At 42.4% G+C, this 23,824-nt stretch overlaps 1 protein-coding gene across 6 annotated transcripts in view; it reads right to left on the minus strand.

Moving 5' to 3' along the window:
- Positions 1-23,824, minus strand: part of ST3GAL3 (ST3 beta-galactoside alpha-2,3-sialyltransferase 3) — a 201,089-nt gene that overhangs the window by 62,240 nt on the left and 115,025 nt on the right. For all 6 annotated transcript variants that reach the window (XM_035893542.1, XM_035893541.1, XM_035893540.1 and 3 more), the window contains one exon: positions 12,104-12,198. In XM_035893542.1, coding sequence (XP_035749435.1) covers positions 12,104-12,198 — 95 coding nt within the window. The remainder of the gene's footprint in view (positions 1-12,103; positions 12,199-23,824) is intronic.

Below are 23,824 nucleotides of genomic sequence, written 5' to 3' on the forward strand. Positions count from 1 at the left end.
TAGCACCTTCACTGGAAGCCAGGAGCAGGAGCCACAAGAACTAACAGGAAAAGCTAATGGCCTGGGCAGGGGAGAGGCACTAGATCTTCTTCATTGACCTGGAACTCTACTAGAAGATGGATGCTACACTGCTGCTGCAGTGGGCACTTGCATTTGGCACCTTGCTCACTGGCACCAGGATGGAAGGACAAGACCTTCTTCAGAAGGAGCTTCTGTATCTTCTTGGGGCAAGGGTTGAAGGATCAGCAGATGCTGCTGTGGCTGATCTGCAACCTTCCACAAGACAATGAAGATACCCACAATAGAGAACCACTGGCAGGATCTTTTACCACAGCTGGGTCAAGGTGGAGAGTCACCTGAAAGCACTACTGCAAAGACTAGTATCACAGATAGCAATGTGCAGGACACAAAGCAGTGTTCCTCTCCAGACTATGACTAAAGAATATCAGGCACCAGGAAAGCAGGTGCATTATGGAAAGTTAATTGATGGAGCATGCTTTCTTCAGGGTCAGAAACTGAAAGGGTGATGAGCATAGTCTGCCTTATATACCTATGTACTGAGTGATAATAATGGGTGCAAGCACATGTACAAATGCTACAAACAAAAATTCTTTCCTTTCAACAGGATTTGTGCATAGCCATTGGCTGAATACTGATCTGTCAAGGACTGAAAACAATTTTTGCAAGGATAAAAGAAAGGCTAAGACTTCAAGACCCAAGCCACTGAGACTGCACCAATGCATGCACAACATGACCAGTATCCCCGTGGTCTAGGCAATAACTGACATGTTCTACCTTTGTGCAGTAGCTTCTGGGCAGATTAAAAAAAACTTCTACAGAACAGTGGAAGAAAGGCTACCAAACCAGTTTTGATGTCATACACATAGATACTAAACTTCTAAACAACTTATACTAAACCATTACCTGATTTAGGAGCAAATCTGACCAGCAGCAGACCTGGTATGCTGCACCTCAGCCACAGAACCCCTCCACTGGGGTGGGACAGCAGTGGGAACAGCTGGCACCCAGGGCAGTGAGTTTCTTTGGGGCAGGCATATTCTTAAGGGAGAGGGATAGAGCTCGTGATGGGGACCTACTTGCATTGAACACAGCAAAGAACAAAGAACACAGCAACCCAGGATCAGTGTTTCAGGGGAGCACATTTTGTTCCTGATAACCGTCAGCTTTTCTCCATTCACCCTTCTATTTTATTTTTTGTTTTTTTAAAAGGCAACAGCTGCGTACGACCCTTGCTTTACATGAATCCATGCTTAAAGGAAAGATTGCTTTATTAGGGCAACAGCTATGCAAACAATTTGTTTTGATTTTTTTTTTCCCCCTCAGATGGTTTACCCAGGTTGTGAAGAAACCATGGCATGGATGCAGACGCAATGCTAGCCCAGACACAACTTCTCTCTTGCTTGGCAAGTGAGAAGAACATAGTGGTGGGTGTGCTCTGCTGTGTATACTGTGCACCAAGGAGGGGCCAGGAGGGGCCTGAGTATACATGTTCTGAGTAATACAAAGGAAAAACCCCTTCCTGTTACAAGCAACAGGTATGCGTGCATTCACCTCTTGCTTCCAGGGCCCAGGTGCGCAGCCAGCTCAGGTGTAACAGAATTCGTTACTTCACGTCCCCATTCAAACAGGTCTCTCAATTATCTGAGGGTCATTTCCAGTCTGGAAAAGTTTCAGCTACTTTTGTTAAATGCAGAACACAGCACATCAGCCCAGCAGACATGTCTCAGCACCGTATGCCCAGAAACATGAACCACGGAGAGCACGGTGCAGAGACCTGCGGGGCTCCATGGAAGGTCAGCTCAGACCAAGCAGAACTTATTACCTGCCATTTACTGCTGGCACAGAGGCAGCTCCCGCAGATCCAGCAGCTCTACGTTGTGTTTAACCTGGACAAGGAGAGCTGGCAGCACTTGTACCATGGCTACCTTGCATTCTCCATGGAATCCTTCAGACATATGGAGGAGGCAGGAACAGAACAGCTCAGGCAAAACCATGCACTTCTTCCCTGTCACTCTCCTCCCCTAACGAGTATGCATAAAAGGTGAATTCACCTTTGAAAAGCATTTAATCTTTGGCCTCTTTCCAGCTGCCAAAGAGGCAGCCCAGCAGGTGATAATTAGCTGCATGTTTTGTGAAATACAAACTTCCCACTGGAAATGGAATTCAAACACCAAACTCGTCTCATGCAGATCATCCGACAGCCATTCAGTGGCCACAGTTTTGGTGACCACTTGAAGGCTGAGTAAACCCAACAGCAATATTGCTCCCTGTGCACTGTTCCTCCTATTCATCCTCATGAGATTCAAGGCAGACGTTACCAATACTAAATCCTTCCTCCAGTCTATAGTCAAACTCTGGTGTTTAAATGGCAATGACAGTGCCATCATCCTTAGGGCTACAGATGTTAGCTGCCCTGGGAGTGGCAGACCATTTTTTATTTATGTTAGCTCCCATAGTTCACATAAGAAAGAGCAAACTGTAATGCAGTGGTTCTGCTTACCTGAAACCATCCATATCATAGAATCATAGAATGTTTTGGGTTGGAAGGGACCCCTAGAGGTCATCTAGTCCAACCCCCCTGCAGTGAGCAGGGACACTGCTAACTAGATCAGGTTGGTAGGCATATGGTGTGGTAGGCATAAGAACATAGTGTACATACATATGTTATATATAGGGAGGAATGTTTGTGCTGTTTCTTTCTAGTTGTAGTATTGGGCAAGTGAACTTATTCCAACAGTAAAAATACGTGGCTTTTATACAGCTCCTTCAAGTCAAAGGCTAGAAGGTGACACATACACATGCATATGTAAACATACATGCATATTCCCGAATTCACCGTCTCAGGTGCTCCACCTGTTCTCCTAATTTCTGAAAGCATTAAATGCCTTTATACTCCGAGAGAATCAGACTTACTGAAGGTCACAAGGCAAATAAGGGACATAACTAGGAACAGAGTAAGATGTCTGACTTCTAGATGATAAGGAGGCCTCTGCAAAGGCTTTCGTCTTCAGACAGCCCTCTGGCTTACATGTTCTTCACATGGGTCTGCTACTATAATGATAAATTAACGGAAATGAACACCAATATCCTACATTTTCACCCTCACCTTCTCCCATTATTAAATACTGAACACATCACCAGGACAACCAATCTACTGCAGTCTTCTGCAACCATAGTTTGTTTATTATATTTTTTCTTGTCATGGAGAATTTAGGAGAGCGGGAGATTATTTAACCCATTCATATATCAACCACTATGCACACACTATTACTACACAAACAAAGCAAGAAGCCTCTGCACATTTTCCTCCCATCTAGAGGAGGAGTTGACTATATTTATCTAAGAATCCTGAGTTATCATGACACATTCTATCAGCTTTCCCTTAAAACATCAGAAGATTCAAAAGCAGCTCAGGACTGCATCATTTCTCTGAATGCAAGTACGTCTTGACTTCAGGTTGACCCTGAAATTTTCAGACATTTGAAAAAACTAAAAGTAAATAGTTAGAAATTAGGCAGGCAGTGACCACACAGTGAGAACCAGTCTAAGTTTCAATTCTGGCCTTTTTCTCTGTTATTTATGTGGAGGAGTGGAGACCTTCACTGTAAATGTCAAAACCACTTAACATTGTTGTTTTAGATGAATAAGCTTCTTGATTCTATCATTAAAAAAAGATGGGAGCCTTCTCCACTCCACAGGGATTACTGAGGGCATTTCACAGGGTCTACCTTCAGGCAAATGGGGCTGTTGCTGCACTCTCAAGTAGCCAAGAGGAGAGGCTGTCATTTTTCAAGTTGTCCATACCACCCATCTTCCTCAAAAACCAGCAAGTCTACGTGGCCTTATTGCCACCAGTAAGTATTTGAATACCATGCATTAGGGTCAGGGAATAGTGTACTGCTGCGGATCTTCGTATTTGCCCTGCGAGCTGTGGTCGGTGCCCATCTCCACAGCTGGTCACCCATCTGCCACACCTCTAGCCAGCGCTTCAGCAGGGCATTGGGGACCAGCTTCAGCTTTTGGGAATACACTGATGAGAGTGAGGTTGATAGATATCCCTGAAGCATGCCAGTCTCCTATGCATATGGGTCCCTGTCCCGTGATAACAGAATGCCACGTGTGTGTCAGCTTCATGGGGATAGTAAGCTAAACACTATCCATGCTATGGATTAAACAAATCACAAGATTTACAAACAAGCTGCGAGCACAAACCGAGTGCATTTATTTTATTTTTTTTTTTTTAACACTACCTGGAAGTTCAGCTCTGTATAAAGTTCCTTCTTCAGCATTTTTTTCCCTTAAGATCTTGCTCCATACGGGAGCTGAGGAGTAATCTTTTACAGCAGGATGTGCCACCCCGGTGCCCAGCATGAGGCCATGGACCCAAGTCCCACCACATATGCTGTTCTCCAGCTCTCTCCCAGAAACACCATGTCCAGCTGTAGACTCACAACATTGTTCGTATCTTAGTGAAGCTGGGAATCCAGTGAGTACAACAGATATCAAAATGAGTCTGAAATTCCCTGTACCACTTCTTTTTATTATTGATCAGCTAACTTGCTGAGGTCTATGCAGGACAGAGCTTCCAGACAAAGGCTTCCAGACCTTAGAAGCAAATTGCAAACACGCAAACTGGCTCTCAAAGACAGTTAACTACAAACTGCAGGAATCTGTCCTCAAATCACATCCTGTGTGTAAATACAAGAGAACAGTTTCTTGAGGTCATTAGCTGTACTAGATTTAGTTGGTTTACTTGAGATACACCTTACCAACAACAGGACTTAAAACTGCCACAAATGAACATATCTCAGTACTTCCATTGATGATTTTTAGTGGTACTGAGACAAGAGATATATAGTGTTGCATAGATACAAAACACAAAACAAAAGAAAAAAAAAAAAAAGAAAGACTGAAGATACATGGTACCTCCCTAACAGTTTTAGGAAATCCTGGCATGCGTTAAATGTAAGCTCCACAAAGCCCTTAAGACCTTTTTTAATAACAAGATATAAATAAAATACATAACATTTGGACTCTTCATTTACATCGTCATTTTGAAGCCTTCAGGGATTTTTTTTTTCAAGCTTTTCTTCACAACCAAGAGTTTGTTTTTTTTTTTCAGAATACAAGCTTAGTTCCCAACATAATCCCAGGGCTTGGAAAGTTGGAACGTTGATTTAAAAAACAATTATGCCAAAAAATGGGCAACATTTTGCAATAACCATGCATTAACCATTTTGATCCAAACTCAAGTTTGATGCACAGGGAGCAATAAAGCCTGTAGAAACAGGCTAATTCACACCAAATGAAAACAGTCCTTGAAAGATTCACAACGTGCTGTCCAAAGACAAGCAGGAAAATACAGTTGTTATAGAAGGCTGTTCTTCCCCTTGTTGCTGCATTTTTGGTGCCCCTTCACAGGTGGCCAGGCAACGTCTTCAAGGCCAAAAAACTCAGTAACTACTACAGTGATTTCTAATTCTTCTGACCCTTGCAGAAGCATTAAGATGTGGCCCTTCAAAACACAACTGTCAGAGAAGACCTGCTCTCCCCTCTAGAAGGTAAAAGTCAGAATAATACCCATGTCTCAACTGCATTTCCACGCTTCTGGGAAGAACTCCGATACGGAGTCGCTCAATTAACTGCAAACTTGGGGTCTGCCATCTCCCTGGGACACCCTTCCCTTCCCAGTGTGTTGGGAGAAAGAGTATTCTTAAGCACATTCAACAGCAAAGCATCGATTTTGATTGAAATAAGGGACTCTGCACTGGAGGGTTGTACTTTCATCAAGAGACCTCAAGACAGATTTGATTTAACTTCAAAATTCACAGCATAACTTCTCTTTAGAGGCTTTATTCAGTAATGAAAAGCTGATCCTCTACCTCTTCTGAAACTTTTAATTTTTATCCCTTCAAACCTCTCGTTTAATTCCTTGAGGCTATAAAATCAGCTAGATTCCCTGGGGAAACAGCAACATTTTTATAGCTATATTCCCATGCGATAATGGCAACTATTACCAATCTTGGCCAAATGTAAAATTCTAGTGGAAACTAGTTCAGAAATCTGCTTCAAACTCAAGAAGAAACAACAATCTTGTGTTAATACCTACTCTGAACAGAACTAACAGCTATACATGCTTGTGCTTCTTATTTGTTAAAGGAAGAACACACAAAGAACAAAAAAAAAATGCACACAGTAGGAAAATCATCTGCACAACAGAGTACAGCTAACAAAATAAGGACAAGGTTGGAGAATTAAAGCCGAAAAGAGACACCTCATTATCAAGCAGATGCAGTCAAATGCAGGGAAGGTGTCTGCATGTGGTACTTCAGCCTCCATAAAGAGCTGGAAGAGTAGGTTGGAAAAGACCTACTTTTCTGATAGTTTTTCTTTGGGTCAGCTGTAAATTTCACTGGTGATATCTAAGTGAATATGTTTTCTCAGAGATAAAGTATTGCTCATGCCAAGAAAGCTGATGTGGAAGAAAAAGCTATGCAAGAAAAGAACACGCATGAAAAGAGATTTTCTCCCGATAACATTTTGATATGCCAACTTTTGCACGCCTGAAAACTCAACATTTTCACTGAAGATGAATGACCTCTCCCCCATGAGACTAATGAAACCACTGCTAAGCAGCATTGAACCATGGCTCTTCCCAGAAGCACTAACACAAAGGAAAACATCCAAACAAAACCGAGTACAAGAACAATTAACCATTGCACAATACATCTATTAGCGTTGGTGCTCTGGGCAAAGACTTGATTTCTTTGTCACCGAACGTGTCACCAATTCCAGATGTCCCTCTTGTATCAGATGAAAACACAAAGTCTCCTGGCCAGTAGTACGTATTACATTTGATAAAACTGTAGCACTTCAAACACGTTCTTAATATTCTCTTATCACCATGGGCGAGAAATTGCTTCCTAGATTCCTGGTGGGAGGCAAATTCTGAGACGGTGACAAGACAGTCACTCCCTAAGAAATAAATATCACCTTCAAAGACAAACTGATTCAGGGCCAACAAAGCAGCCACTCTGCTTAAAACAATCTAGCAGGAACAAAGGTAGAAGTGAAGACCTATAATTACCGCTAAGCAATGACACAATTATGGACTAAATGCATGGAAGGGATATTACACGGATTATGTCTGCTTAGTTTTTTAGCGTACGCTGTGCCATATGTTTTCACTTAAGTTAAAAAAAAATAAAAATGCAGCAACTCTCCCGTCCTCCTTACACAGAGAGGATGCCAGATACTAGCTACTCTTTCTTATGAAAGCCTTTTATACGCTTCAAGCCACATGTACTGAGAAATTCTATTAATAGTCAGGTATTTCTCCAGTGTTGTTTGTTGCCCTTCTCCAAATAACTCTTTCCTTTTGCTTTAGCTACAGAGGTAAATTTGGGGAGGCCCTCTGGGATTAATAATCTTGCTAACACTATAAACAATTTTTCCATTGCTTATTCATTGACAAATTTAACCCTGAAAGCAGTGCACATGCTAGAGGATCTCTGCAACATTATGGACGACATGTGCATATTCATACCTCCATAAGTTACACTGATAGAAGCACTGCTAGAAAAGGGTGCAAACACAAAAGGCGACATTTCAATTTCAATTAAAAAAAAAAAATCTCCACGTAACTCATTTAAGAGCCTGAGATTGCTGCAGTCTCCTTGCTCTTCGCTGAAAAAGCTGCAAGAGCAGGCTTGGTGGGTGCTGGGAAAGAAGAATTCCTACAAGCAAATTAGACTCTTGCAAATGGTGAAACGTGGGAGGCACTCCGGCATCCCAGTTAATGCTGAAACAATAGGCTGGGACACAGGAGGGTGCTCGGCAGACTGAGCTGGCCCCCACAGGACATCTTGACATTTGTAGCTTTCAGAGTTCCAACTTTCTTGTTACAGTTTGATCTTCTCAACAACTCTTGAAGTTGACTAATTTAACTGTGTTCCTGAGTGACATCCCTCGCTTTGGCTGTATGCACACTAATAAACAAATCGGCAGCCGGGCACGGGCCCACATGAGTCCATAGCATTAGCACAGTCCCCGATGGTTTTCACCAGGGCCAACAAACATCCTCCCCTATAATTCTCATGCATTCATAGGGTCACAGGCTAATAATACAGGCCAGTGACCTTCCTTGGTAGGAAGCCTGAAAATAGCCACCCTCTTTTAGTGGGGGTCAGGGAGTTAACCTGTTTGAACAATGAGCTCAACTGCCTTCAGGACCAGAGGACAACCATTTTATTTATTAATAGAGATGGAATCATCGTTTCCAAGTGCTCACAGTGGCACATCCTGTTTCTAGATTCTGTCAAGTCATGTAGTAGGAGACAACAAAGCTCGACGTGGCACTGACAGTCTCATTTTTTAAAGTAAATGCAGTAAAATACGACACTGGCCTGTTTGACAACATGGTCATTCTTCATCATTTAGAAAAATCTTCATTCAGATTCTGAAAGATAACTTCATACGTTCACAGCAAGCTGCAGAAGTCACTAGGTGAAACCTAGAGCCACTGTTACACAAAAGTACTTGTAGTGTCCCTTTGTGGCGTCAAAACCTAATACACGCACGGCTCTTCAGAAATACGACATATCTATTGCTTTCCCTATTCTCTGCACACAGAGAAAGCAAGAGCTCCCGTGAAGGGCTACAGACATCTGTGATGATTGCAATGACACCTTCAGTCTGCTGCAGCAGCTCCAACATTCCTAATGGTTCTCAGCTCTGCTTTTATTCCAGGTCGCTGGGGATTGGGATCAAGTAATTAGGATCACTCCATAGTTCAGATCTTTGGTGAACAGATGCAGAGTCAACAAGTACAACATTGCCCCACTTAAGACAGTTTAAGAAAAAGGTACAACCGCCCCTCATAAACTCCTCTTCATCTAATACCTTGTAGGGGGCACTCAGAGACCACTGTTCAGAAAGAGCTTGCACAAGACTTCCTACCACATGCCTCATCTCAGAAAGTCCTGTTCATAAAGCAGTAGGGTCACCACCTGCTTATTCCTGTGCTTCTTTCATTTAGCAGCCAACAATTACTAAGGTGGTTAACTAATGATAGCAGCCGTTTCCAATCTGACATGAGATGTGCATTATTCCTACTGCAATAATCCGTTTCAGAACCAGCATAATTTGGGGAAAAGTCTAAAAACTTTCATATTCAGAACCAAATTCACCTTGAGGGCTTCCACATGCAAATGTTCTTGGAGATAGTGGAGCACTCTGGTCATAAAACCCCCTTGCATGGGCTAATGGCCAAATCAGGAAATGACCAATGGAGAGAAGGAGTGAACATCCCTTCATGAAGAAACGCTGTTAAGCTTTCTGTGTTACCCTGAGTACTTTTTAGCATCTGGAGATGGAAGAACTGTCTTTACAATCAGATTCTTTTTGAAGAAAATGAAGATCCCTGATGAACTGTGTCAAAATGATCAGCATACTGCCTTCTCCTTGATAAGATCGCCTATAAAGAGTGGTAGTTCTGCCTTGAAAATTTCTGAGACATTTCTACTCTTTCAGATGTAATTTATACAGACGTGTTACTCCAAATTAGTGCAGCTCAGTAGACAATGCTCCTCAAAAGATGCTTTCCCCTAAAGAATGCAAGACTTGTTCTTGCATCTTGGAATTGTTCTTTCTTGGACCAGTAAACACCAAGTGATGGATGAAAAAGGACTTCTTTCATGTTTTTTCAGAGACACAGCAAAGAAAAACTTAGCTAAAAGTCTGAAGAATAAAGAGAAACTTAAACAAGAGAAAGCAGAAATGGTGGATTAATCTCCAAGCTGCTAAGAATCTCTTGATTTCATAACTTCAGTACTTTCAAGCTACCACAGATTAGTTTCTAGAAGTTTCTTGGAACATGCAGCATTACTGAAAGTGAGCTCATCCTGCAGCTATATTTCACAGAAAATGAAAGCCATTTTGCACTTGGACTAGATCACAGTGACTTGAAAACGCCGGGTGATATTCACCAAAGCTATCAACAAAATCTTCCCATTACCAACCCAGTTACAGTTGGTGTCTATAAACACCGATCGCCTTTCCCAGTGTGATGCACGTTGGAAATCCCAGCTGATGGTGTCACAGGGCTTCCTAACGCACAGAGCAAAACTCCTGCCCCGTGTTTCAGCACAGGCATGTGTCTCTACAGTTTCTCAGCCACCCTGACCACTCTTTTTCCCATGCACATCCCAGCTCTGATAGTCTTCATCTCGCACCAGCACGTGACTGAGCTCCACACTGCCTGCCTGGGTCAGTTGTTTAGATATCATTAGATTGCCCCGACTAAAAGCCCTAATGAGGTGCTGATCCCATCATCCAATCACTCAGCTGAGCCAGAATGCATCCCGTGGGACAGCCAGAAAAGACTGATGCAAGAATTCCAAGTGATGTGTAACATGAAAGGGCGCCATTCGCATCGCTAGGACTCACAGCCTGTCAGCATGGCCATTAGAAATCCTGGGCTACAGAGATTTATAATTCAACCCTCCCACACACAGAACTTGCTCCAGACTGAAACTTGGCACAAAATTCAGTCCCAGGAGGGCATTAAAAAAATAACCCATTCAACGGTTTCCGTCCCATGGCTTCAGCTCACAGCCGTTTAAATAATGGCAATTTCTCATTTCTCTTTTTAACTGAGGAAATCCAATATAAAACACCAGATTTACATAACATTGCAGTGGTGATACAAGCTGGCAACAAACCCAGGGAGAAGGCTGCCAGAGCCATTCCGTCATCCCCTTTTGGTGAATTTCTCCATTTGGATTCAGTTTAATGGAATGATTTTTATTAGGTCTAGCTGACATCATGTGTAATCTGCAAATCCCACCTCCACGTTGGTCAGGCAGCTTGCCCTAGTTTTGTACACCTTGTGTGCCTGTTAGAAGGGGACAAGCCCTCCTGTGTTCAACGCAACCTTCCGCTTGTGCTGCCACTGTTATTTCTTTGCTGAAAACTGTGCTGGCTGATTTAGAGGACAGTAATTAGCTGCCTATTGAGCTGCAAAAGACCAACTGGACAAGGAATGGACATACACAAAACAAAGAAGGGAATTGATGCAAGCCAAAAGAAATTTGTCAGTAGAGCCTTTGATTTGATCAGAGATTGTTCTAACAACTACAACACCTGCTTCCACAGAGAGAGACAGACCCAAGCCCATTGTGGCTGCTCTCCTTTCGCCACCAGGTATTTCAATTCCTAACAGGGGCCAACTGTAATGTTGAGTTTGCCAGAGTAAAAAAAAAATCTTGGAAGTTGATGCAATGCCACAAACACTTCTTAATAAGAACACATCAGACTGCAGGAAGTCTGCAGCAAGTGACTGCTGTGAGCATAAGCCTTCTGCTCCACCACCACTCACCCAGAGAGGCTCTTGGTGGCATACGCGGGATAGCGAGGAGCTTGTGTCACCTACAAAATATACCATCTGCTGGTGGGCTACTGGCTCCCATCTTATCCGCACCAGCACCACTCTTGCTCTCCCACAGCATGCCCGAGATGCAGTCCCTGCTACCATGCCCCAACTGCAGGACAAGGCATATTACAAATCATCACTAAAGCATCTGACAGATTTTTCTATTTGTTATAAATGTCTACAAGTATCACAACTATAAAATAATTACACAACCAAATGCTATGAAAAGAAATGAAGATTTGTATCAGTGGTCAGACCCAAGGCTCCAAAACTCAGAAAGAGGAGTCTTTCCTGTTCTTCAGAGAATTACTGACTTAAAGGTACTTTAAATCAGTTTGGACTCTCTCTGCTGCTGTCAGCAAAGATGCTACAAGCTACAGCAGTCAATGCCAAAATGCTTCTTCCAGAATGTGGTGGTAGGTCTAAACTGCCATTGCTGCACTAACTCCCCCCCATGAACTAAACCTTCCTTCATGTCCCAGCTGCAAAAACGCTTTTGGGTTTCCAAGACCTACACGTACAATGCTTCTCTGGAACAGGAGAAAAAAGCTGAGCCAAGGGACCGCCTGAGCTTTCAAAACAGAAAAACAAGATGGGGCAAGCATCTGTAGAATCACCTTCTTTTTCAAGAGCTGTGCAGTTTTCTCCTACCTTGTCCTTTAATTCCAAAAGGGGGTACAAAGTCCCTGATACGTGCCCATTTCCTGAAGGAATCATCCAAGAACATTGGTGCCGGCTTCGAGAACCTGAGAAAACCAAAATGAGACAGAAATTAACTCCTGAACTAGGAAGGATAAATCTCTGTAGGAAGGTTGAGAGAATCCATACCTAAGTGTTGATTCTATATTCTCACCAGCAATACGGTAACATGGAAGATTTTAATTTTACCCAAAGACGCCTGCAGTGGGACAAATCTGTCGGGACTCTGTGCCATGAGGACACCCAAAATACTCAAGTTGTAAGCCTGGCATTCATTTCCACTCAGCAATTTAGAACTTCCACACTATTCATTTAGCTACAATAAGTTGTAAATTGCAACCAGAGTTTAGTCGGTTTTACTTCCAGCTTTGTAAGCACAAGCCAATTCATGTGCTGTCTACATGAACCTGTGAGGAAGGGGTCTTTACATTGTTCGTTACATATGGGTGTGCTGCTCTGTGCTGGTGTGGATGTGCTGGGCAATGCATGGGGAGAGCAAGGCTGGGGTTATCTGCTCCCGTGGCTGCTTCTGCCTCACTCGTGTGCACATACACAGCAGCTATCGTAACACAGGCAGGAAAGGAAACGGTTCAGGAGATCATGAAGCAGCACTTAGCTTACAGAGAACGGAAATTCAGTGCAGATGTAGGTGTTTTCTTCTGCATTCATTAACATATAAATGATTCAAGAGAGTTCCTTGCCAAACCAAACAGTTGTGATCTATCCAAAATCACAAAAGAGAGAACTAGTCCTTCTTAACTGTGTCATTAGGAGAATACATTATCCTAATTACACCCTCAACAGACAAACACAGCAGCTACTAAAATTTGTCTCTTCTAGAAATGATTAGTACAGTGGCCAGATAGAAGGAAACAATTAGCAAAAGAAACTACAGAAATACTAATTTTCATATGGGACCATTTCTGAGTGTACCAAGATCACTGCTAGAAAATATGCTAATACTATTAGCAATCTGTTCATTCAATCATATCAAAACAGTAGCAGGGATGTTCTGGATCAAATCAATCCCACTATGCTATAGAAACTGAGAAAGGAATGTACTGCATGTTCAGAGTCAGAGAGCACATCTCCACTCCAGCCACACTGCAAGTGCAACGTACACGTATCTGAATTAGATACAGCCTGGCTAACATAGGTACTGGTTGCCAGATAAATGTAAAGCACCAGTTTAACCCTCCCTTCAGGCTGTTTTTGCACTTAGCATGCAACTCCATGCTGCTGCAATCAGATAACTCTTGGACCTGAACTACCTGATTTAAGATAAACTCATCTACATTATGCCGCAGCCAGGTACAGAGCAACAATTTCAGATAGCAGCACAGCGAGGAAAGGATGGAATGAATTCTGAATTATAAAGTCCTATCACAGACACGCAGAAAATCAGAGGTTGCAGAATCTCTGGGAAGGAGGAAGAGAGAGACCAAGAGCATTTAGCAAAAAAAGAACGGAAGATTCCCGCTCACTCATGCATACCGCTTCACATCCACTCATGCAATCTTTAATAAGATCATCTATAACCATAAAAGCAGGATGCACAGATTACATGGCTGATCTAGAAGGAAAGGAATGTTCTTCCAGAGCTGAGGATACGAAAGGATCTACATAACTTTATCTAGGAAAAGGTGGGGAAGATGTGGTAAATATATTGAGCTTCTGAAGATCTTGAGTAAAAAAAAAAAAACCCCAGGACTATTAAAAGAAGAACAGGATACAATAATACTCTGAAAATACCCGAAAAGCTTCAATAACCTGACAAATTAGTTCAATGTTTTTCCAAGCATCTTGGTGCACTGAAATGCAAGTATTATGTTACACTGATGGGTCTCCAAGGAGTGCTCTCCACCTCCTTCCAACATCAATAGGAGTAATCTTTGCAGGATTCTCATACAACGCAGGAGGTTTAATAACCTGAATGGCTACAGCACAGATGTTCACAGCTCCTCCTTTACAGCTACAGCTTGAACTAATAGCAGAAGTCAGGTCCCACAGAACGGTCCCTGTTCTCCCCGGGCAGCAGCCACAGTGAGGAACGATGGCACTACCTGGGGGACACCAGAACCTTCGGGCTGGTTTGTTTGGTCACTGAGCTACTCTGGTTGCCACTGTGACATGCAATCTTCAGGAAAAACTTGGATGCTCCAGAAAATGCATATATGAGCAGGTTTTATTCTCCTCTCAAGAATCAAGAGGATTCCTTGCAGTAACGCTACAAAGTAGTGCAGTGTAAATAAAAAACTTAGCCAGTTCAGTTCACCTGTTCAAGAGCCCTGCACAAAAAAGACGGTACAGGCTGTAAAGGTCAGGCCTAACACAGAAGTTGGTATTTTTTATAGATGCAATTAACTGGCCTATTTGCAGGTCATACAGCAGGAAAAGACAGTTTACAGTAGTAAATCCCTGATGCAGATTCCTCCTTACAAGGTGCCAGGTAAAACCAGGAGGAAGGTCAGATCCTCCTGCGACTCCCTGGCCCCGAGGGGACCCCCCGAAAGCAGCTGAAGCACTAGCAGGACTGATGCAATGCTCTACGGTGTTCCCTTCTGCATGCGACCAAAGTGACGTCCAAAGAGAAGGGCGAAGTGACCATTGGCCTTGTTATTGTATTTGCTACAAGTAAACTTTGAGATTTTTTCTAGCAAAGAACACAATAGCCTTCGACCACCTACTATTATTTGGTAATATTTAACAATATTGTACACAGAGCCAGAGAAACTGAATTCATACTTTTGCTTCATTAAAAGAGAGGGGAGGAACAGTTTGGGGGAAAATATTATACCCATATGGGGAAAAAAAGAGCAAACTAGAGGATATTTAACTCCCATAAATCTTGAAGGTAATTCCGTTTTGGAAATAGTAAGAAATCATGAATGCTGTAAGCTCATGATCTATGAAAAGTGCCTTGCCACCTCAATAAATCAGAGCAGGCCAGCACCGATGTCCAGCAGCGACAGGGAAACGCTGTCTGCCAGACCTCTCCAGGAGCATGGCCGGCCTGTCTCGGCTCGGAAGTGTGTCTGGCGTATTCTAGGACCCTTCAGGAAATATCAGGATATGTCTCAAACAGGCCATGGGAATGCTGTCTGCAGAGCACCTAAAATACATTCCAAGGAACATGTGGGAGTTTGTCAAACAGAAAAAGTAAATGTTTCTCAATGATGTTAAATTTTTTATCTACTGAGCAGCTTACATATGGGATGCTTCATTTTACCCGAGTCATCTGTTGCTGCTACCTAAAGGCAAGGTGAGCTTCACCAACAACCACAGCTCCAGAACCAAAACAGGCTTGTGCTCTATGGGCAAAGAGCATGTAAAGCAAGAGCTTTGATTTTTCAAATTTGATTTTTTAACCGCTTCCTATCTACCCCACCCCAAATTCCAGAACAGACATAATACAACCTCATAGCACACGACAGCCATGCAAATGGGAGAAATTTGGGTGCTTGTGGCACACACTTAACAACCTGCATTATTTGGGAGAGAAATGCCAAGCATGCAAAATCACTAATTTGAATGACATACCCCAGTAAAACAGCAAATGACATCTAAGTAGATGAAATCTGGACTCAATGATCATAAAGGTCTTTTCCAACCCACATGATTCTATGAAATGCTGGATATGATAATTATGAGGTACAGTCCAAAACCCTCCCAGCTCTCAAGTTTGTATTCCTTATACATTAGTAAAATCTCTAACACAATTTGTCACTGCACACAGCGAAAGGAAGTGTACTGCCAGGAAATTGTTCTTAAACATAAATCTATATGCACAAGAAAGTGTGATATCCCTTTGTGCCTAGGGGATTACAGCTTATGAGACAGAAAAATTACATTTCCAGTTCTTTTTTCCCTCACAAGTAAGAAGAGTTGTGACCCCAAACCGCTTCTACCTGGAAGGCTGAACTAGCCTGCAGAAGCTCTCCAGCCAACTTTTCCAACCATTTCCATTTCGTCCTCGACACACAAATCCAATCACAACCACTCCTCTTTGATGTGTGCTGAGGTATTGCACATCAGCAGAGCTAACTTCCCAAAGTATCGCTGTGAATCCTAGACCAGCACTGCCTCTATCAAAGCAGCTATTGAACAATTTCAGGCGTTTAATCTTGACTATAACCTGCTCCCTAGCCATACCTGCTGCTGTCAAGGCAATTAATACATAAATGCGTAGAAGGGAATAAACTAGACCAGAAGGAAAGTAAAATAAATAAACTGATTGATAGTCTTTAGCTATAACAAAGAAGGATGAAGACATGGCCAAGTCCCTGAAACAGCAGAGGAGAAGATGGCACCACATTTCTAGAAATCATGACATTAAGGAAAGAAGATTGGCAGCCACTAAGCTCCACTGGGGGCTTATTTATCAGACATTGCCTTCCCTTCCCCTCCCCCCCCCCACTTTAAGCTGCTCTGCCCTTTTGTTTCTTCTTCAGTTAGGCAGAATCAGCAGTGAAGAAAAAATGGAAGATGGAGTTAAAAACCCAAACAGTGCCAGAACCTCATTTTGTATATAACCTGCACATTGCTTGAACAACCTTTTTTTTTAAAAAAACCCACACAATAGCATGACTTTTTGTTCCGGCATGAATTCTATCCTCTCTTTTGTTTGCTTATGCTTAAAAGCATCCACAGCTAGACAGAAGGCACAAAATCTACTAATTTTATTAATAAAATGGCTGAAATACAGATCAAAGCACTCCGGCACTGAATAATTAGCTCTGATAGAGGCATTTATAAAAGTATGGCGAGAAAACCTAAACTAACCTTTTCCTTTTTCCCCAATGAGACCCTAAATGTATGTTCTCTCCTTGCCTCCCTTCTCTGGGGAGCAGCATGGTGTGATAGCATAGGGAATGAGGAGGCTTGTGATGTCCTGATTTCACATTTCTCATTGACATTAATCCTCTGTCAAAAATCCAAGCAGCTCAAAGATTCCTCAAGCAGCTGAAAAATTTAAGAAACTGCATTAATAAGGATTAACCCCATCCTACAACCAACATACTTCTTTTCCTAAATCAGCAAATAAAAGAGCCAAAAAAAAAAATGGATGGCTGCAAGAAGAAAATCTTTAACAGTAGAGATCAGGCCAAAAATTAGGTTGATCTTAACAAACTGCAGAAATAATACAAAAGAAAATCAGACAACATGGTAAAGGCAGCTTCGTACTGAAGAACGGCCACACTGGGTCAGCGCACCCTACTGCCGCCATTTGAGACCCCTAGTTCCTCTTTTGGAAGAGACGGTGAGCCACTGATCCCTACCCATCTTCTCCCATGCTATTCATGCCTATAGACCCTGAGTGTATGTACAGTTGGTTTCAGGCTGAAAAGTCCTCAACTACGTGGCCATTCTCTATACAGATGCCACCGAATTACGCGGTGGCACAACACTGCTTTGCTTTGTTGTCTGCCCTTTCCTAATAACTCTGCCATTTGGGTTTTGTCCATTACTGAGCTGGTGTAATCACTTGCTCCTTCGCAGCTCTGCAAGAAGGACCGCGAGGTGTAAACCATGGTCCTTCCATCTGACAGGAAGGGGCAGTAAATGCCACAGCCACTCCAAAAAATGCCTTTGAACAGGCTTCACTCCATAAGCAAAGCAAAGGAAGGGGCAGGTAAAGTCCACTGAACAAAAAACCCTCTGCCTGCCTGCAGGCCATGTAGCAGGACTCGCAGTTATCCCAGCCTCCTCCCCATGGAATGGTTGCTCTGTACCTTTGAGGCACTCTGGAGCATCATCAGCCTTCTTGCCTTCTTTGCTCTCCATTGCCTAGTAGATTGTTTAAACTCATCGCTGCAGGCATTTCCCCATTGCCTGCTCACTGCTCTATTTAGAGCCTAACCAGCTGCTCCAACGGATCTGAAAGGGCCTCCATACTCTGTGCTTGTGGTTCATACACAGAACATTGTCATACTATTGCTGAAAAGATAAACATCCTATCATGACTGAAAAATGTAAGTATCACAGCTGTAAAACCTGTTAAGTATTCCACTTTATTCCGGATCAGAAAGCATCAGCTTGAGGGCCATGTCCAGTTCTGGGTCTCATGCAAATAACATGAACAAACTGGAAACAGGCTGTAGGAGAGCTGTGAAAAAGATCTAAGGTCTAGAAAACGTGATCTCTGAGGGAAGCTAGAAAGAAGTGAATTTATTTAGTCTAGAGAAGAGAAAAAATGAAAAAGGACATGATAAGCCATTAAGTATTACAAGGCTGCTGCGAAAGAGAAAGGTAAGATCTCCATACCCCTGGTAAATAGAAGTAGTAGCCTTGGGCTTAAAATGCATCAATGGAAACTTAAATTAAACATTAGAAAAAGGGTTTTTATGCTTGGGATTATTGCACATTGAAATCTATTGCCTGGACATGGGTTACAGAACCTGCATCAACTAGATTAGTTTCTGATTTTGTTGTATTATTTTTCAGAGCAAGTTTGCATCTATTACGCATGGGTTAGTCATAGCTGCGCCTGCTTTTAAGAATAAAAATTCAGTAGATGATCTTTTGAAGCTTTGCACAGGTCTATGTCTTTTAAAACCATTTTCACACTGGGCTCATGTTGCTAGGAGGTGACCAAGTACCCAAGCTACAGTCTGCTGCAGTTGGGAATCAAGAGCTACCCGTCAGACTCCTTGGGATTCTGAAGTACTTACCTTCATATATGGTAATCAAATTTCAGTACAAACACAACTCTAGATAAGCAGCACATGGATTTTGCAAGTGTGTTGCCTGCCAAGACTGCTTTCTGTTTGTACCCTGTACCTTTGTGATAAACAGGAAGACACGTAAAGTTTAACCTTTCTGCAGTCATTAATGTCTAGCGCTTACGCACCACCAAAGCACAAAATTAAAGACTGATTTAATATCAGCTCCGTCCCTCCTGCTGACTATGTTCTGACATGCATGAGGTCTAACGAAGTGCCCTGAACAGCTTACCTAGAGTGCCTCTACATCATGCAAATAATCATTATGGGGACTGAGAAATTTTGAGGGAAACGGTAAATCTTAAAGGCAAAAAGAAATCAGTTTGCCTGCTCTAACCAAATCTTCAGGCTTTCCTACTGATTCTCCAAATGCTTCAAGACAAAAACACACATGCACACACAAAAATAACAAGGAGCTCAGTTTAAAGGTTGGCTTTCTTTTTGGGGGGGGGAAAAAAAAAAAAAAAAAAAAAAAAAAAAAAAAAAAAAAAAAAAAAAAAAAAAAAAAAAAAAAAAGAGCTATAAAATTCAGACAAGGCAGAAACTTTGTCCTGACCTGCCTTAAGGTGCAGCATATAAGACAACATGTAAAATTTGTCATTGTTCACCGAACCCTCTAATACCAAACCACAATTACGCAAGGGTGAAAAGCTGACTTCTAGACAGCGTAGAATGATGTTAGTTTAAAACACAGCCTCCTAACATCATTTCAATGTCACAGTTTGTTTTTCATGTGTTATTGTCAAAAATGCAAGATTGGATTACAGCTAGTTTTTCCTACCAAAAGCCAGGTGGGGTGTTCAAGGCCTCTGAGGGAGCACTGAGCCAAACAGATGAGATTACATGGTATTTGGAAACATGATGAAGGTGAGCAAAAGCAGACTGTAACTACTGCCTGAGTTTTCAAAGCTTTCTGTGCAAATAAAAAAATGAGATGGGGGGGGAAGGAGAAAGGGTCCAATCCTTCCCCCTAGCAGAAAGAGTCAGCACACATGGAAGATGCCAGCTGGCAACTCTGCCAGTTGGCCAAAGTTTAGCACATTTATGTTCCTGCTCACATTCCACCAGCAGAGGAAGGAGATTGCTGTTTCTAATGAAAACGAACAGGACAGCAGTCATCTAGGCTAGTTGCTGCTGAGCAACACTGCACTCCCAAAAGACAGGGAATCTGATTTTTCTAGTGAAGGTCTAACGTACATTCCAGAAGACTGCAGGTGATGCGCAGTTTCCATCACTGACCTGTTGTCTTTTGTCGTAGATACTAATTAACCGGTCTGTTAAAACGCAGTGGCTGAACTTTGCTTTTATAAAGCCATCTCACTGTTCTCCTTATTCTACTTGCAGAGAAAAGTTAATCCCCAGCCATGCCATTGCCAGCAATCCTCCCCAGCCACTCCTCATTCCTGCCACCAGGCTGTCCTGAGCTGCCGGCAGTCTTACGGCAGAGCACATCAAATTGCACTTACCTGTTTCAAAAGCCTCTGATCTCGTTTCCTCCTACCCCATTATTTAATGTATATATCTGTCTTGAGGTTATCCTACTGTATCAGCGCAGTTTTCATATTTGAAAGCATTGAAGGGAATAATGAAATCTTTAGTGGCCTCTGTAGCAAGTAATGACGCCACGGCAGAAGTAGTCTGGAATACTTAATTCTTCCTTCTAGAACAAACAGCACATATAGTTTTTGTGCGTGTACATCAAGAAAGCTGAAAAGAAATCGGTACATATGTAGAGAAAAGGACAATGATGAAAAAAAGCTTTCAACCCTCAGCTAAACCAAAAATGCACATATTGTTCAGCACAGCCAAGCACAAGCACGGAACAGATGCGACTGCTCTGTCTACGTACAGCACAGGGGATGCAGCGTGGAAGGAAAAGAGCTATTGAAGCTAACGAACAAATAGGCACAAGAGACAAATGAGTACGACCTGATCACGATATAGCCAGCTGAAGATGAAAATAAGGTCACTAATGTTTAAACAGGCAAGCTCCAAAACAGCCTTGTAATGGAAGATGAGGAAGACGGGAAAGCGCAAAACAAATTACTGGAGGTGAAGCTTGGGCAGTTTATGAAAGGGGTTGTATGATTTGCTGTCTGCATAGGCAGGGGACGGGACTTTGTAATTCATTTGGTTCCTGAATGCCTGATGTTCCTTCACCTCTGGCAGATTGCTCTTACCCAGGTCAAAAATCTGCTTGGAGCAAAAATTTCCTGCATAAGTCTTACTAGAGTGAGGGTGCTGGCAGAAGAAATGTCAATGTTTCAAGCATCGTTACCGAAACAGATGGGTTGTTCTGAGAGAGAACAATCTTCATTTTTTCAAGGCTCATATTCTTCCAGAATGATCAATGCCATTTCAGAACCTAGACAAAAAATTCCTTTTAAGATGGCATGAAAATTACTAATCTGCTGCGAAGTACACACCATGGCATTAACAGAGGTATTGTCAGCTCTTCTGATTTTCTTACATGGAGTCCAATATTCTGAAAAGTTCTACAGGACCCAGTTCCTCGTATCATGCTCCTGGGAGAGTCTCAGCTTTCATCTTAAAAAGACCCCAAAACAAATAAAAAAATATTTTCCTAGCCTTACAGTTGGGAACGAGACCTCAATAACTAATAAAGGCTCAGAAACCTGAGGAAAAATAAAAAGGAACCATTATTTTCAAACTGCATGCATTTTCTGTCCTGACTCTTTATTACTGAGTATCTGTAGGTTGCAATTCTCATCAGTGCAACTCCCAGAAGTGACTTTAAGGTGTTCCCGAGAAAGCCTCCCCAGTGAAAATGCAGGCGAAGGACAAGCCCGCTCTCAGCCACAAACAGGAAATGAAAGCAAAATAATAAAAGTTAGGGGGGAAAAAAAGTCTGTAGAAGCTATTGCACCATTACTTGCCTACAGCACACATGACAGGCAGATAATTAAATGCAAAGAAACGCAGAGAAGTAAATTGTTCAGCTTCTTTGTATGCTATATGAATTGATGCTCAAAGACAATCACACAGATAGTCCATTATGAGGTTTCTTCAGAATTTTTTTGTCGGTTATTTTCAAAAGATTTTTTTTAAATCATTGCAATCTGGGTTGGACATAAAAAACTGGCATAGCAATGACAATATCAAATCAAGCCTACAGTTTCGTTGAGAAAACAGGAAGATACAGACTAGAAACAAGAATGAACTCTGCAGCAAAGACAAGAAGGGACTGAAAGCATGGGAGATGCTGGGCAAGCAGAGTTCTCTCTTGACATTTTGAAATTGTACGAGGCTTTTTGGTTGGAATCCACGTCATAGTTTGCACCATTCAGAAGGTGGACATCCTAACTAAAAAAACAGTGAGGGTGGAAATGTTCTCCATTGCACAAATTCCTAATGCCTAAGTAATTTACCTTGGCATGCTCCTTCTTGTAGGAAGTTGTTCAAGAAACAGTTGTGTGATTTTCAAGCTTGCCTAGTAGTCAAAGCAATGTAACCAGAGAATAAGGTTTTTTTCCTTCTATTAAGTGAAACAGGATAATACAGCTTTAGGTGCCATCTCCCAGGTACAGCTACCTGGTGTGCATTTGTACAACGTATAAAAAAAAAATCACTAATATAATAATAATAATAATATCACTTACTGAAAACCAGTTACATATAGATTATAAAGCTGCTATTAAGAGATTCATATCAATCCCGACGGGAGAAATTCCAGATGTGTTTCTGTTACTCTGCTGCACAATAGACTTCACATTGTAGTGCAGGACGAACTGGGGGCAGCCAGTTGTTAGTATTTAAGGTTCAGACAGAGGCTTTTTCTTCCTTTAACCAGATGCAAAAACCTCCTGGGATTTTTGCATCTGACAGGCTCAGACTGGGAACCTAGATAAAAAACGGGCAAAACAGGCAGCCCAAGTGGAAAGAATGTTTTCAGAGGGGGCTTTTCCCCCCAGGTGCCTGTGCCAGCAGGTCCCTCTGTAACGAGAGAATGATTTATATGGGAGACATGGACCCTGTGCCCAGTTTCATGTAATTCTCTGTCTCCTCTGTCACCTTATTAATTCCAGCCCTTAGCCTAACAGCTATTGGTAAAGCAACGTGCATTAAAATCTTCCAGATAGTATCAGCACTGCTTAATATAAGCCTCTCTCCTTTGGTCCCATGGTTTTAAAAATAAACGAGTATTTTAACAAAACAAGGGTAAGACACTGAGCTTGTAAAAACTCTTTCTGGGTACTGCTTCCAGAGATAAGGCATAAAGACTGGACACTGAAGAAAGTTTCCATGTAAGAGGCCACCTGACAAAACCGAAAGGGATTTACTGACTCCAGGAGCAAGTGGGTGCAGTGGAGAAAACTGCAAACAGTAGACAGCACAGACAGCCATATCATTTCTTCATCAACCCACGCAGAAAGTGTCTGGCTTGAGTTAGAGATTAGGCAGGGAAGAGACTGGAGCTGCCACTTGACTGCTCTGACAAAGAGAAGAACCATGAACCATGCTGACTTCTCCTGTCCTACTTGCACACAGGTGTAAAACCCAAGACCTGTCCTTCCAGGCAGCAGGCTTACTGGTGTCCCCTCACCAGGGTCCTGTGCTCTGTTGTGACCCCAAGTCCAAGTTCTACAGGCATCTGGCAACAGACTGTGCCGAACAACAGCACCCATGACAACTTCAAAGGACTCTGCTCCGAGGTTTGGACGGGTACCTGAAGCACAAAGTTGAGTTCTTAAAAGCCTGCTCTCCCAAATGCTACCAATCTTTTGGAGGAACTGATATCCTCCTTGATTCACTAATGAAAGCAGCGAGACCCTCCCAATTATTCTTACTGCACCACCTGAAGAATGGTGCAACAGTCCTCATCCCAGGAACAGAGCTTTTCAATGACATAGCTCATTTCAACAAGTTCCCACAAGAAAAGCCAGTAGAAGAAAGGACGCTGCTGGTTTATGCATTTAAGATTTATGTAAGT

This window comes from Egretta garzetta, unplaced genomic scaffold (genome assembly GCF_000687185.1).
Source record: "Egretta garzetta isolate BGI_Z169 unplaced genomic scaffold, ASM68718v1 scaffold75, whole genome shotgun sequence".
Lineage (NCBI taxonomy): Eukaryota > Metazoa > Chordata > Aves > Pelecaniformes > Ardeidae > Egretta > Egretta garzetta.